The sequence below is a fragment of the Monodon monoceros genome, unplaced genomic scaffold (genome assembly GCF_005190385.1).
Source record: "Monodon monoceros isolate NGI ecotype Baffin Bay Population unplaced genomic scaffold, NGI_Narwhal_1 Super_Scaffold_1, whole genome shotgun sequence".
Classification (NCBI taxonomy): domain Eukaryota; kingdom Metazoa; phylum Chordata; class Mammalia; order Artiodactyla; family Monodontidae; genus Monodon; species Monodon monoceros.
In genome coordinates, this window is record NW_021703765.1 from 62814418 (window position 1) to 62830031 (window position 15614).

At 51.2% G+C, this 15614-nt stretch overlaps 4 gene segments (V, D, J or C); all 4 read right to left on the bottom strand.

Moving 5' to 3' along the window:
• Positions 1–241: 241 nt before the first annotated feature.
• Positions 242–847, bottom strand: LOC114892874. The segment is given in 2 exon segments: positions 242–639; positions 786–847. Coding segments are annotated over 2 exon segments (444 nt in total).
• A 2931-nt stretch (positions 848–3778) lies between these two features.
• On the bottom strand, positions 3779–4284 carry LOC114892882. The segment is given in 2 exon segments: positions 3779–4125; positions 4239–4284. Coding segments are annotated over 2 exon segments (393 nt in total).
• A 3369-nt stretch (positions 4285–7653) lies between these two features.
• LOC114892890 lies at positions 7654–8272 on the bottom strand. The segment is given in 2 exon segments: positions 7654–8039; positions 8197–8272. Coding segments are annotated over 2 exon segments (432 nt in total).
• Positions 8273–11387: 3115 nt separating this feature from the next.
• LOC114892894 lies at positions 11388–12568 on the bottom strand. The segment is given in 3 exon segments: positions 11388–11539; positions 11812–12129; positions 12523–12568. Coding segments are annotated over 3 exon segments (516 nt in total).
• Between the last annotated feature and the right edge of the window lie 3046 nt (positions 12569–15614).

The window sequence follows — 15614 nt, forward strand, 5'->3', positions numbered from 1 at the left end:
GGCGCCCAGGGACCACGATATGGAAATGTGGGGAAAACTATCACTGGAGGGATGTGTCCCTCTGATTGTCCTTCCATACAGGGCCTCTGTCCGAAGTTCCCGACCTGGCCAGACAGCACTAAGACAGCCTGGTCCTGCCAGCCATAATCCATTCCTGATCCCCCTGTGCAGAGCCTGCCTGGAGGGCTGGGAGGAGGGGCAGCCTGGGGGTCTCAGATCTGGGGGAACTGGGCCAGACCTGTCACTGTTCTTCCACAGTCCTCCTGGGGGCTGGAGGAGAGTGTGAGCCAGACGGGGAGGGGGTTTGTGTCTCACTTCCCCGTCTGCCTGTGTCACTGTGAAGATAACTACTGCTGTCAGCTGACCCACAGTAATAGTCAGCCTCGTCCTCGGCCTGGGCCCTGCTGATGGTCAGGGTGGCAATTTTGCCTGAGCTGGAACCAGAGAATCGGTCAGGGATCCCTGAGGCCAGGTCGCTACCATCATAAATGACCAGCACAGGGGCCTGGCCTGGCTTCTGCTGGTACCATTGAACATAACTGCTTTCTACGCTGTCTCCCTGGCAGGTGATCCTGGCCGTCTGTCCCAAGGACACGGACACCGCAGGTGGCTGAATCAGCTCAGAAGAGGCCACAGAACCTGCAAGAGAGGAGAGGAGAGTGAGGGTGAGGAAGAGGGTCTCATCCCTGCAGCCTCATGCCCCCTGCGGCAGCTCCTGTGCTGAGCTCAAGTTCTGGACCAGGCTGAGCTCTGGTCACTTTTCGGGCTGAGCCTGGGGGCAGCACCTGTGCAGAGAGCGAGGAGGGGGAGCAAGAGAGGGGTCCAGGCCATGGTGGGGACGTCCCGAGCTCTGCCTCTGAGCTCACAGCTGGGGTGGGGCCTCTGGGCCTCTCTTATGCTCAGAAGGGGTGTCTTCATGCAAATCTCCTTCCTGCCACCTTTGGCCTTGTGACCGGCTCCCTGCTGAGCAGAGAAGAGCTGGGATCCAAGGAGGAGTTAAACTGGCACCTGAGTTCCAGGCCTGAGCCCAGGTCCCCAGAACTCTCTCTGGTGCTGAGTGAGAAAGGCTGCCCCTGCCTGCCCCAGCATGTGCACACACCTCTCAGTCCGCTCCTGGGCTCCCTTCTGGGCCTTGGGGACACACAGGCGTCCTGTCTGGGGATGAGGTTATCGTGTGGTGGGCAGGACAGTGCTGGAAGCTGGCACTGCGGGGACCACGGTCATGCTGCTGCGAGAGCCCAGAATTCCAGAAGCAGACACAGTGACACTGGTCATGTACGTCTGGCAGAGTTTTTATTCTATTTCTTTAAAGTTTTTTATTTTTATTTTTCGAAGTATAGTGGATTTACAATGTTGTTCTGGTTTTAGGTGCACAGCCAAGTGAATCAAAGCAACATATACATTCTTTTTCAGTTTATGTTTAAAAATAAAAGGAAAAATGTCTTCCTTATCTAGACCTAGGCAAGAATCCTTGGACTTGACAATACATGCATGATTTGTGAAAAGAAGAAGATAAATTGAAATGTATTAAAATGAAAAGCATTTGTTCTATAAAAGTCCTTTTTATGGAGTTGAAAAATCCAGTAAAATGGGAGAAAATACTTTCCACTCACATATTCATCAAAAAACTTGTATATACATTAAAAAATGTGTCAAAACTAATCAAACAAAACAACTAAAATCCAAGTGGAATTTGGGAAATGATGTGAACAGACATTTTTCGGGAATGTACAGATGTCAGATGAGCACATGGGAAGATGGTCCCCATGAGTCATTAGGGGAATGTCAATCACACCCTAAAGAGTTGCCGCTACACACCAGTCAGAATGGAGCAGATGGGCGAAAGTAAAAAACAGTGGCAAAACCAATGCTGGCTGCGCAGAAGAGGGACTGGTGGCTCAGGTGTTGCTGGTAGGACTATAAAGTGGCACAGCCACCCCAGAAAACAGCTTTGCAGCTACTGTGAAACTAAACATGCAATTACTGTACAATCTAGGAATTGTACCCTTGGGATTTTATCTCAGAGAAATGAAGACAAATGCTCCCATAAACACCTACACACAAGTGTTCCCAGCTCCTGTCTTAGTCAGCTCAGGCAGCCATGGAAAAATACCACCCACATGTTGCTTAAACACCACAAATTTATTTTCCAAGGTTCTGGAGGTCAGAAGTCCGTGATCAAGGTGCCCTAGTACTGTTTTTAGTGCAAGCTCTCTCCCGGCTCCCTGAAGGCACTTTCTGGCTCTGTCCTTACATGGCCTGTCTCAGTGGCTCACTCGGGGTTGGGGGTGTGTTTCTGGTCTCTTCTTATAAGGTCACTAATCCTATGTCCACAGGTGTGGACCAACCTGGGAGGAGATACCGTCCTGCACCCTGTTTATCAGTCACTTTCACAGACAGGATGACAGTTCTCACCCAGACCCTGACCCTATTATGACCTTGACCAGAGAGGTGCCCTCGAATGGGTGTCCATCTCTCTCTGATCGAGTCCATAGGGGCAGACCCCTCCCTGGTGGGTCGCCATCTAAGCACAGCAGGGTATGGTCTCATCGTCTTCCCTTTTCCATCCTTGTCCTCACATCGTGCCGTCTGTCCCTCTGTGTCCGTCACAGGCTCCTGCTGTCTTCAGTTCTTAGCAGCACAGGCCCCGGGGCGTGTGGATGTGCTGGGACCCGCATGGGGGGTGGTTTCCTCACTGCCATCCTCCTGGCTCCCTTTCCTACAGTGTAAGGGGGCAGGACACTCCCCACTAGAGGGACCTGCAGGAGGCCTTGTTTGGGACAAAGTCACAGCAAACCCTTGGAGAGAACAACCCTTTCCGGGGTGGGGTGACAGGAGAGGGCCCTGTGTCCCCTGTGAGTCCCGGCAGAGTCGGGGACAGAGGTCACTGCAGGACGGAGCTCTGATGTCCTGTCCAGCCCTGCCCCCGGCCCCCCGTCCATCCCTCCACGGAAGACCAGCCGCCTCCTCCCCTCCTGCCCCCGTGGAGTCCTCCAGGCCACGGGCAGCTCCTGGACTTTGCCTCTCAGGCCTCAGTCACTGGGGGTCCGACTGGGGTAAGGGGACCATATTCTCCAGCTCAGCATCCCCGTTCCCCATCCCTGCTGCTGTCCCAGTGGACGTGGTGCTGGCCGGTCCCTAGAACGTCCTGTGGGTGAATGGGGAGCCATTCTTGGCACCAAAGCTAAGACCCTTCCCCAGCAGGAGAAGCCTGGCCTAGCTCCAAGTCTGTACTGCCACAGACACCCTCACCGCCTCATGACTCCCTAAGGACCCAGCTCTGCACCCACCATGGGGTCAAGGTTTCCATCCTCTCTCCCCAGAGGCCCAGTGCTTCCTGCTGAGCCCTCAGTCCTGGCCAGGGTCCTGCTCTGCACCCGGGGCACCCAAGTCAGGACACTTGGTACCATGACCTGCATGTCGCCTCTGGACGCCAAGATCCATGTTCCTTCCCTGAGAGACTTGGAGTAGGGCCTGGGGGCTACTGGGGACAGGGTCATCTCAGCTCAGCCCTTTCCCAGTGTCCTGTTCCGCCCTGGGCTGGGCTGGTCTCTCCCAGCATTGCCCACACAGGCCTGTGAGGAGGACCCAGAATCCCACCTCGTCAAAACCACCTAAATTTTAATGTGTGTCTGCCTCTCCCTGGGGGTGACTCGGGGAGAGGTTGGGGGTGAGGGGTTTGCCAGGGGAAGACTCAAAGGTCAGGACTCCGGGGACAGACAGGGAGCAGCTCACCCTGGTGCCGTGGGACGGAGGGCATGGGAGGGAGGTTTTGGCCTCACTTCCCCTTTGTGTCACTGTGGTATCCATATGGGCCATCAGTTTTATAGTTGACACCACAGATATACTCAGTCTCGTCCTCAGACTGGATGTTGGCGATGGTCAGGTAGCGGTCAGCCCCAGAGCTGGAGCCTGAGAAGCGGTCGGGGATCCCATCCCCCTTGGTGACGCTTCCGTCACTGGTCAGCTTCATCAGATACCTGGGGGCCTGCCCTACGCTCTGTTGATGCCACTCAATGTAGTACGTGCTGTGCTCACTGCTCAGGGTGCAGGTGAGCTTGGCCGAGCCTCCCAGGGAAGAAGATGCAGATGGGGTCTGGGTCAGCACAGGCACAGCACAGAGACCTGCAGACAGAAATGCAAGGGTTGGCTGACGGCACTGACACTGGGCAGGTGACCCTCAGGACTGTGCTGGAGGGAGGGGCTGGGAGGCCCCCGCGTCCCTGGGCCACTCTGACCTGTGTTGAACAGGAGGGGCAGGAGGTAGAAGGGCACCCAGGTCATGGTGGGAGGTCCTTCTGCGAGCTCTGCACTGAGGCTACCCAGCTGACTGGCCTCTCCAGGTCTCTGCTTATCCTCTCCCCTTGCAGCTGGAAAAGGGAGGAGCATGAATGCAAATCTACTCCTCCCTCCCCATCCTGTGTCTCAGCTCCTGGCTGAGCCCTGAGCCCAGAGGCCTCACGCTGGGGACTCCCTGGGGTCAGAAGAAGGGCCACGTGTGGGTTTCAGAGAGACATTTACTCTCCTCAAGGGAGGTGTCTTCAAGGAAGTGTCAGTCATGCCCTTTGCACTTGAGCCCTCCCCAGGGGACGTGGACCTACGAGGGTCCCAGCCAGCACCACAGTGCCCCTTGGTGCCCCCAGGACGTCTTCCTACACATGTAGCTACTTTAATAGGATGACAACTTTTGAGCCCCCAGTATATGCCAGACCCTTGGTGAGTTTCCTGCAGCACCTCACCGGGCACCAAATAATCCCACAGCGCCCTCTGCTGAAGGCACAACTTCTCCCCAGTCTAATGAGAGGAGTAACCATTGGGAGGGTAAATGATTTTCCCAGATTCCCCCAGACAGGGATGCATGGGTCAAGATTCCATCCAAGGGACTGACTTCAGAGCCTGACCTTTCAGCCCCTCCCCCCTCCCACCTCAAAACCCCGCATAGTTCCTCCATCCCTACTCCAGGCCCCCTGAGCCCCTCCTGTCACCACCCTCTGTTCGGTCATCAGGTGATCCGTATCCAATGTCACTAAAATATTCCTTATGGTCCACCTTTCCATCTAGATCTATTCACAAAATATAACTTTATGACGTGTGGTTTATGGAAATGATCTCCCTACTGAAAGGGATGATGTGACACTATTTACTTAAAAATGTACAGACTATTGTCATTCATTTCGCAGACTGTAATAAAAATGTGTTTAACGATTCAGAACCACCTTGAAAATTGTAGTTGTATTTACTATCTTGCCTTTGGGAAAGAAGTCACACGGATACATGTATTAAATCTCCTCATTTTGAGGTACCCTCAGTATCCCTGGTCTGGGTGGAAAATGGCTCAGCAGTTCCTCTCCAGCAAAGACTCTGGGCTTGGGACCTTCCGTCACCTCTTGGTGTGGTGAGTATGTACTACAGGCACGGTTACCCCAAGGAAACCTCATCCATCTCACCTACTCTGTCCAACATGGTGGCCACAAGCCAATGAGGCTTCTGAACATGCAATGTGGGTGGTCGCAGTGAGATGTGCTCTAGATATGAAATACCCAGCACATTTCAAAGATTTAGGATAGTGTAGTGTAGAACGTATCAATATTTTTATATTTAATTCATATTGAAATGATATTTTCAAGTAATTTAGTTAAGCAAAACCTATTATGGAAACTAACTGCATCGGTTTCTCCTAATTTTTAAAAAGCATTTACTGGATAATTTAAAATTACATATGTGGTTCAAATAGTGTATGTAATGGATAGGGCAGCACTGCAAAGTCACAATGTCAGTCACTTGTGTCTGAAATAGGAGAGAGAACTTCCTAGCACATTCAGGAAAAGGCATGTCTTAGCTTTGGAAGCACCATGAGAGGCCACAGGAAGGTGGGGAAGTCCAGGAACTCGTGTGGAGGGACCTCTTTGCTGCCGGGTCTGCCCCGTTCCAGTTCTGACTTGAAACAAGTTGCTCTGTCCTTCGTGCCTCAGCTTCCGCATCTGTAAGATGGGATATAATGGGGATGCTTGTTCATTGATTATTTGTGATTAAACAAGTTAATAAGCAGGAAGAACGCGGATGGGTCTCGATATGTATTAAGCACACATGAATATTTACTCCTTTTCCATCTGTGAATATCCTTAAGCCTTACCCACACACTTAATAGAAATCAGAGACGGTGGAATAGTGGATGTAGGAATGGGATGGAAGGGAAAAGTGTTGGGTTTGGGATTTGCCACTGACAACATTTTCTGGCCACACCAAAATACACAAACATATTGTAGGACCTCTAACAATTGACCGTTGAAGTCCTAACCACCAGTGCCCAAGAGTGGGACCTTATATGGAAATAGGGTCCATTCAGATGTAATTACTTAAGGTGAGTTCATACTGGATTGAGGGGCCCCTAAACCCATTCGGTGCGCCCACCAGGTCTCAGGAGCTCTGTTCCAGGTCACCACGGACACCCTCAGCCCCTCCTGCTGGCCTCCTTAGTCTTTCTAAGGCCACTTGGGTCTGGAGCTTAACTGTCCTAAACTCATCAAACTGAGCTTGTGTCAGACTCTAGACCCTGGAACGATGGGCAAAATTTGTTAAGAGGAGACTTTTTCTCGGGCCACACGGGTGGGTTTGGGGCAGGGGATGACACCTCTCATCATTTTTGTGGGGGGTCTGTGTTTTATTTTGAGTAGTTTCTGCTGCTATTTCATCAAGTTCAGCGGGCTTCCTCTGCAGCATCTATGTGCTCCCAGTCTCATCCCGTTTACTTTAATCTCAGATGTGTAGTTTTCACTTGCAGAAATTCAATGTGGATCATGTTTTTACACCCTGTGTCTCCATTTAACATGTTCAATCTTTCCTCAACCTCAGGAACAAATGGCCTATAACTATAGCAGTTGCTTTTGTGTCCTTGTCTATGAAATACATCATCTGGGCCATTCAGGGCAAGTTTGGATTAACTGACTTTTGTACTTATTCTGACTCTTATTTTTCTGATTCCTTACAGGAAACTTTTGATATTCAGGTATTGTGAATCTTTCCTTGCTGGGTATGGGATATTTTGTTTCTCCCTATGTTCTTTCTTTCTTATTGTTTTTAGTTTCAGCAAAGGTACTTGGGCACAGTTAAATCCTTTCTGTACTCGCTTTTACACTTTTTTAGATGGCACCAGGGGACACGACCTTGGGGGACTGTCTCTACAACGACAGCCCTCCCCAGGGAGGGCACAGCTGGGAGCTGACAGGGGCTCCAACATGGGTGTGAGGCGGGTGAGCCCGGAGGAGGGACGTGGCGGCCCCCACTCTGTCCACTGTGCTGCTTTGCCTCGTTTGGAGTCCCAGGTTGCCACGGGATCCTGGAGGTTCCAGAGCTCTGATGAGCTGGGTGGTTCTGGGCATCCATCCAAGAGATTTGGGCTGATGAATGGCCAGTCAGCACCATGTGGACATCCAGGGTCCACTAGCACTGGGTCTCTGCCCTCGCTGTCTGTCCTTCATTCAGGCCTTATTTCCTCAAGTCAACACCACAGCCCAGACACTGAGCCAGCCTGGTCCTGCCAGTCCATAATCACTCCTGAGCTCCCTGTGCAGAGCCTGGCTGGAGGGCTGGGAGGAGGGGCACCCTGGGGGTCTCAGAACGTGAGGGACCAGGCCAGACCTGTAACTGTTTTGTTCATAGTCCTCCTGGGGCTGGAGGAGAGTGTGAGCCAGACAGGGAGGGGGTTTGTGTCTCACTTCCCCGTCTGCCTGTGTCACTGTGAAGATAATCACTGCTGTCAGCTGACCCACAGTAATAGTCAGCCTCGTCCTCGGCCTGGGCCCTGCTGATGGTCAGGGTGGCAATTTTGCCTGAGCTGGAACCAGAGAATCGGTCAGGGATCCCTGAGGCCAGGTTGCTATCCTTATAAATGACCAGCACAGGGGCCTGGCCTGGCTTCTGCTGGTACCAAGATGTATATTTTTTGTCCAGTAGGTCTCCAGAGCAGGTGATCTTGGACGTCTGTCCCAAGGCCACGGACACTAAAGGCGGCTGGGTCAGCTCATAGGAGGCCACAGAGCCTGTAAGAGAGGATGGGAGAGGGGTTGAGAATGAAGGACCCATTCGCAGGGAGGGGTCCCACTCTGAGGCTGTGCCTGGGCTGAACTCTGGGTTTGAGGCAGGCCAGCCCAGGGTCCTGGGGGGCCTGAGCCTGCGGGCAGGGCCGGAAGGCAGCACCTGTGCAGAGGATGAAGAGGGGGAACAGGAGAGGGGTCCAGGCCATGGTGTGGACGCCCTGAGTTCTGCCTCCGAGACTCCACAGCAGCTCTGGGTTCTACTCATATCCTTTTATTCCCTCTCAGAGCTTTGAGGGGGGCAGTGAGGGTTTGGGTTTATGCAAATTTACAACCCCCTGGGGCTCCTCACTGAGATGGGAGTCACCCAAACCATCAGCCCAGGTGACTGTCACCCAGCTTCCTCCACGGCTTCGCATGTCCAAAAAATCAGACTTGGCCTCCAAGGTCTGAGGTCACAGTCACCTTCCTTATGTCTGACCACATGACCGCTGTTGGAAACCATCCAGTGGTCTCTCCTGGGCTGGCCCAGTGGGGCTGTCAGCTGGGCAGCATCCTGGCCGTGGCCACTGTGCCCCTTTCACTGGGTGTCCTGGGGTTCACTGTGAATGAGACCCTTTAATATGGTTACTGTGTCCTGAGCGGATGGCACAGTCAGTCCCAACTTCCTGCCGAGCACTGACCCTTGGACACCTGTGGACCCTGAGGGCTGGTTCCCTCTGGGGCTCCACTTGGGCAGCCCTACCCTCTGTCCTGATGCTCCTGGCTGCGCTCTGCTTCCCCCTGCTGTGGAGTAGAATCAGACCGGGGCTCCCCTCCCTCAGGTCACCCCAAAAACCACCTGAGAGAGTATGGACCAGCTGACTGTGAGCAGCTGTGACCCCTGCCTTGCCCGGCCCAGCACGGAGAGGTCACCTACACAGTGCAATTGTTTTTCCTGTAACCATGTCTCAGGGTAGAAATGCCCTTCCTGTCCCTTTGGTTTTGTTAGTAGAGTAGAGTGTGCAGGATGAACTGTAGCTGCAAAGTGTCAAGTTCCATAGCAACGTGTGTAATCCCCTCAGGACCCAAGGATCCTTGTATCTGGGAACCAAGATTGATACTATCCCCTGCCCAGGAGGTCAGCTGAGTGATGATGTTCCTGGCACTTGAGGTCATCTAAGCCCTTACATCATCACCATCATCATTATCACCATCATCTCCATCATCACCATCAGGATCTCCACCATCTCTCCTCCTTTTTTTATTTTTATTTTTTTATGTCACTTCACACCTCTCAGAGTTTGTGGTGCTAGCATTTCTACCTTAGCATAGTCTGCCTTTTTAAGGAAACTGGGGATCTCCTGCTTATTCCACTGGGATTCTATCCAGAAATCATACAGATGGCTGAACCCCTCTCCTCGGATTCCTGCAGGGTGACGACAGGAAACTCTAGGACCTCATAACTCACTGATTCCCTCTTTAGTTAACAATACACTTTGGTGGCCTTTTTATAATTTAACTTGGAAAAAAATTTCTTAAGGTCAGTACATACCTCCCCATTTTATAGCAGGTTAAGCTGTGGCCCAGAGAGAGTAAGTCCCCAGATTAATAGAGAAATGTGGGGTGAGCCCAGGATGGAGCCCAGGGGTCCTGGATTCAGACCCTGGCCCTTTGGGGCAGAACTTCATCAGGGAGGGAGGGGAGCATGAGGGCCAGGCTGGGAGGAGAGACAGGGTCCCCAGGATCACTGTCGTCCCCACCACATCATTTCTGTCAGTAGAAGCCCCCTCAGCCTGCATGTGGGGGTGGTCAGCGGGGCTGTACCCCAGATTAAGCTGGAGAATCTGTGGGGATGCAGGGCTGCCTGGCCATTCAGGGGCCTGGCTGGGTCCTGCTGCCTCTGCTGCCGTGATGCTTCGTCCTCATTCTCCTGAGCAGGTGGGAGTGACTGGTGTCTCATGGCCAATCTATTGGTTGACAGCTGAGTCTTCAGGGGTCTGTAGGGCCTGCAGGTTTACCAAAAGTACCTTAAGACCAGCCCTTTTAAAATTAACCTATGTGTTGCCTTTATTATAGTTCTTATTTCTTAGAATGACTGTAATTACTATCTCTGATCCTTTCATGTCTGTGTGAAGGGCTCTGTTAGCATTTCTCACAATAGAGAACCATTGTCCTCCTGTGCACAGTGAACACACTCCTCTCTGTGGAACTTTTGCAAAAGATCCCATAGCCTAGAAGCATAAGGACTCTTAGCTGATAAATGCTGGATCAGAGAGAAGTGATAACCAAATGTGAGGGTGGGAACCTTGAGGATCTTATCCGGTAACAAAACTAACAGCTAAAATAAACTTCTGGGCACCTGGGAATGTGGCGGCTGTGGACTGGACCGAAGAATGTGAATTCTCTGAAATACATACATACGTACATATATATGGAGAGAGAGAAAGGCTGTAACTGTCCAGGGCACCATGTAACCCATGTTATGACCAGGGAGAGGGTATATGGGTGATCACTACACAATTCTTCTTCTGCTTTGTTGGTCAAATGACTTCAAAATTCAAATTCCTGTGCTTTATTTCAGACTGAGCAATTTAAAAAATATTGTAAAATATACATACATAAGAGTTATTACTTTAATTACCGTGATGGTTCATTTTGTGTGTCCATTTGACTCGGAAACCGAGGTCCCACTTACATTTATTTCTGCGGGTGTCCGGGGGTGTTTCTGGAGGACATGAGCATTTGAACCTGTGGGCTCAGTGAAGCAGGCGGCCCTCCCCGTGTTGGTCTGGGAGGAACAAAAGGCCAAGGAAGGTAGAGTCCCCCTTCTCCCTGACGGGGGCGCTGGGACATCGGTCTCCCACCCTGGGACTGAGAGTCATACATCAGCTTCCCTGCTTCTCAGGCCTTCGGACTGAATCTCACCCCTGGCTCTGCCGGTGTCCACTTGCAGACAGTGCTTCCTGGGACTTCTCAACCTCCAAAACCTCAGGGGAAGATTCCTCATAATAAATCCTCATTTAAAAATTGCTCACATTAAATCTCTGTCTATTCATACCTATCCTATTTGTTTTGTGTCTGGGGAAACCTGGATAATACCATCATTTTTGAGTGAAAATCCAGTGGTACTAAAACACATTCACTGCGTTGTGCACCCAGCACCACGATCTATTTTTAGAGCTTTTTCATCACCCCAAACAGAAACTCTGCCCCCATCAGACAGTACTTTTGGGCACTTGGGACCTGGGGTCCAACCAGAGGACAGTGTGTCCAGGAGAGTGTCCCCAGGAGAAGCCAGGCGGACTCAGCACTTCCTCTGCGGTTTCTGTGAAATCTCAGGAGAGGAAGGGTCCCAGGGGACAGGACCAGGTCTCAGGCCTCTCCAGGCTGCAGGTAGCCCCGCAGGACATGGGGCGCCTCATCCAGGAGAGCAGGGGACCCAGCCCCAGGACTCCTGCAGCGGGTCCCACCAGGAGGAGACGGATCCCCACAGAGCTCCGCCGGCTCAGAGAGTGTGGGCTCTCCTGAGACACGGGATCACACTCGGGCCCTGGACCACATCATTACCCCTAAAACTTTCCTTTCCTCTCAACCCTGACAGCAGTCTTTGTAGCTCAGAGCAGACACCTTTCTCCATTTTCATCAGGACGAACCAGGGCCCCAAGAGGACAGAGTGTCCAGCCCTGGAGGAGCCGGGCCAGGACCAGAGAGGATGCCCAAGCCTCAGGCCTGCCCTCCAGCTGCTCCGAGGCGGGTGGAGTGAGCGCCCGGCCAGGCAGGGAGGTTAGTGTCTCACTTCTCCATCTGCCTGTGTCACCATGAGGATTATAACTGCTGTCATATGACTGATAGTAATAGTCACCCTCGTCCTCAGCCCGGACTCCGCTAATGGTTAGGGTGACCATGTTCCCCGATTTGGAGCCAGATATCCAGTCAGGGATCCCCGAGGGACGGTTGCCATCACCATAGACGACCAGCACAGGGCCCGGCTTCTGCTGGTACCGTTGAACATATTTACTTCCAATGTTGTTCCCCCCACACGTGATCCTGGTCGTCTGTCCCAGGGACACCGACACCGAGGGCGACTGAGTCAGTTCATAGGAGGACACAATGCCTGCAGGAGAGAAAAGGACAGGTGGGCTGGAGGTGAAGAACCCATGTCCAGAGACCCCCACCTGCCTGGCCTGGACTAAGCTCCAAAGATTCTCTGGGCCCCGAGGGCGCCCCCTCCTGTCAGTCTCAGCCCCAGGGGCCCATGGGCCTGGCTGGTGGATGGAGCCTCTGAACAAATGAGAACGCCCCTCACTTTCTCTGCCAGGCGCAGCCACTCGGGGCTCACACACAGCAGTGAGCACAGTGGGGAGATTTCAGCCCCTCCAGCCCCCCATCCTGCAGCAGGGCCAGGAGTCTCCTGTCCCCACGGGCAGCGCCCTGCTGAGCTCAGAGTCAGGGCCAGGTCTGTCCCCGAGCCCTGGGCCAGGGGGTGGGTGGACCCTGGGGGCAGCACCTGTGCAGTGAGCCAGGAGGCCGAGGAGGAGGGGGGTCCAGGCCATGGTGGAGGCACCCCGAATCTGCTCCCCAAGGCCTAGGCTGGGCAGGGTGGCTCCCAGGCCTCTCTTATCCCCTTGCTGGAGAGAGAGCTGCTGGGGATGCAAATCAGCCGGAGCCCAGGGGGTCTGCCTGGAGAGCTCTGTGGTTTCAGAGAAGGGCTCAGCCCCCAGGGACACGGAGAGGGAGGGGTGGCCCCTGCAGACCCCGCTTCGGCCCGGGGGATCCTCCTCCACCTGCTGTCCCATAGTCTGGGGGTGACATCTCCACCCCAGTCTGAGTCCTGGCCTCACTCCTGGACGGGCCTGGCCACTGAGAGCTCAGAAGTGGGTCTGTATTCTCTGAACCCATTCTGTGGGTGACAAGCTGGGACTTAGATAGGGGTAAGGTCCTGCCCTGGATCACAGTTCCTCAGCGACAGAGGTCTTAATCCCTAAATAATAGCCTCTTCTGAGTGTTCTAGAACATGTCTGGGTTAGGAGGGGGTGTGGGAAATTCTCAGCCTAAATTGTAGATTCTTCCTGTCAGTTCTCCCTGCTGCCTGAGGGCGGCGCTGCTGCACCTGCCCTGGGGTGGGAGTCTGACACCTGGGAGGCTGACAATGCCCTGCTCCCCGTGGAGCTGAACAGAAAACCCAAGGACAACACACTCCAGATTCAAAGCGACTAGTGCAGCATTTTCATGATCTTTTCTCTGGAATTACTGCTTAGGTCTTAGGGATTCGGTGCATAAAGTATCATCTGTTGCTGGTTCATGGTCCATTAGTGTGACAAGTTAATTGTATATTTAATACAATTGTCAATTGTCAATACATTTTAAATAACCTGTAATTGTCAATACATTTTAAAAATAAATTTAGTTATTTTATTTATTTATTTTTGGCTGCGTTAGGTCTTTGTTGCTGTGCGTGGGCTTTCTCTTGCTGCGGTGAGCAGGGGCCTCTCTTCATTGCAGTGCGCGGGCTTCTCATTGCGGTAGCTTCTCTTGTTGCGGAGCACAGGCTCTAGGCACGTGGGCTTCAGTAGTTATAGCTTGCAGGCTCAGTAGTTGTGGCTCGCGAGCTCTAGAGAGCAGGCTCAGTAGCTGTGGCACACGGGCTTAGTTGCTCCGCAGCATGTGGGATCTTCCCGGACCAGGGCTCAAACCCGTGTCCCCTGCATTGGCAGGTGGATTCTTAACCACTGCACCACCAGGAAAGTCCTGTCAATACTTTTTCTTTTTTTTTTAAAGATTTTTTTGATGTGGACCATTTTTAAAAATTATTTATTTATTTATTTATCTATTTATTTATGGCTGTGTTGGGTCTTTGTTTCTGTGCGTGAGCTTTCTCTATTTGCGGCGGGCGGGGGCCACTCTTCATCGCGGTGCGCGGGCCTCTCACTGTCGCGGCCTCTCTTGTTGCGGACCACAAGTTCCAGACACGCAGGCTCAGTAGTTATGGCTCACAGGCCTAGTTGCTCCGTGGCATGTGGGATCTTCCCAGACCAGGGCTCGAACCCGTGTCCCCTGCATTGGCAGGCAGATTCTCAACCACTGCGCCACCAGGGAAGCCCTGTCAATACTTTTTGAACATAATTGTTCCCCATGTGGTCTCCATCCTCCAAGTTAGACATCAGCTCTCATGCTAGAAAGGGATGTACCTGGAGGAAATTTCTGGCTTTTCTTTTCAAAACAATCCACAGGTGACATGTTTATATTTCCAATGTGGACATTTCCCCTGCAACCTCTGGAATTCTGTGTCAAGTAGGAGATTTATGTGCCCCTTGTCCAGGTTGTCACATGGTTATTTAAATATTCTCCAGGGAAATGGTCTTCTTGTGAAAAGTTCACTATTTTTGTAGGTCATCCAGAAATTTCCTCTTGCGCCTCTAAGAGTTTGGACAGTGGTTTGGCTAGCAAACCACTGAGGTTGTCAGGATTTTCTTTTTTTACATGAAGGAGAAACACATCCAGCCAACAAATGATGGGTTAATAGCTGTCCAGGTACCAGCCCAGTTCCTCCCCGGACCCTGTTTCAGATGAAGACAAAGGTTTTGGTATAACTGAGGTGTCCACTGTGAAGGCTGGGGTAGCACTTTGAAACAGAACAGGTGTTCTTGCTGGTCGGTCCCCATCATTTATTTTGTAGCTGACTTTTAAAATTGAAATATATTTGCCGTATAACACTGTGTCAATTTAAAGTGTACAACATGGTAATATGTTACATTTGTATATTGTCCACTGTAGCCATGATTAACACCTCTATAACATTACATAATTATTCTATAAAATTAAATATTTTTATATTGAATTGTAGTTGATTTACAATACTATATTAGTTTTGGGTGTACAACAGTGATTCAATATTTATATAGATTATATTTCATTTAAAGTTAATATAAAATATTGGCTATATCCCCTGTGCTATAAAGTATGTCTTGTAGATTATTTATTTTATACATAATAGTGTGTACTTCTAAATCTTTACCGTATCTAGCCCCTCCGCCCTTTTTCTCCCCACTGATAATAACCACTTGTTTGTTCTCTATATCTATGAGTCTGTTTCAGTTTAGTTACATACATCCATTTGTTTTCTTTTTTTTTAAGATTCCATATATAAGTGATTACATACAGTATTTGTCTTTCTCTGTCTCACTGATTTCACTAAGAATAATGCCTTCCGGGTCCATCTGTGTTGTTAGAAATGGCAAAATTTCATTTGGCATTTAATATTCCATTGTATACATATACCACATGTTTATCCATTCATCTGTTGATAGACACATAGGTTGCTTCCATGTATTGGCTCTTGTAAATAATGCTCCTATGAACATAGGAGTGCATGTGTTGCTTTGAATTATTGTTTTCATTTTCTTTGGATATATACCCAGGAGTGGAAATGCTGCATCTTATGGTAATTCTATTTTTCATTTTTTGAGGAAACTCCCTACTGTTTTCCATAGTCGCTGCATCCCCACCATCAGTGTAGTCGGGCTCCCCTTTCTCCACATCCTCGCCAACATTTGTTATTTGTGTTCTTTTTGATGATGGCCATTCTGACAGGTGTGAAGT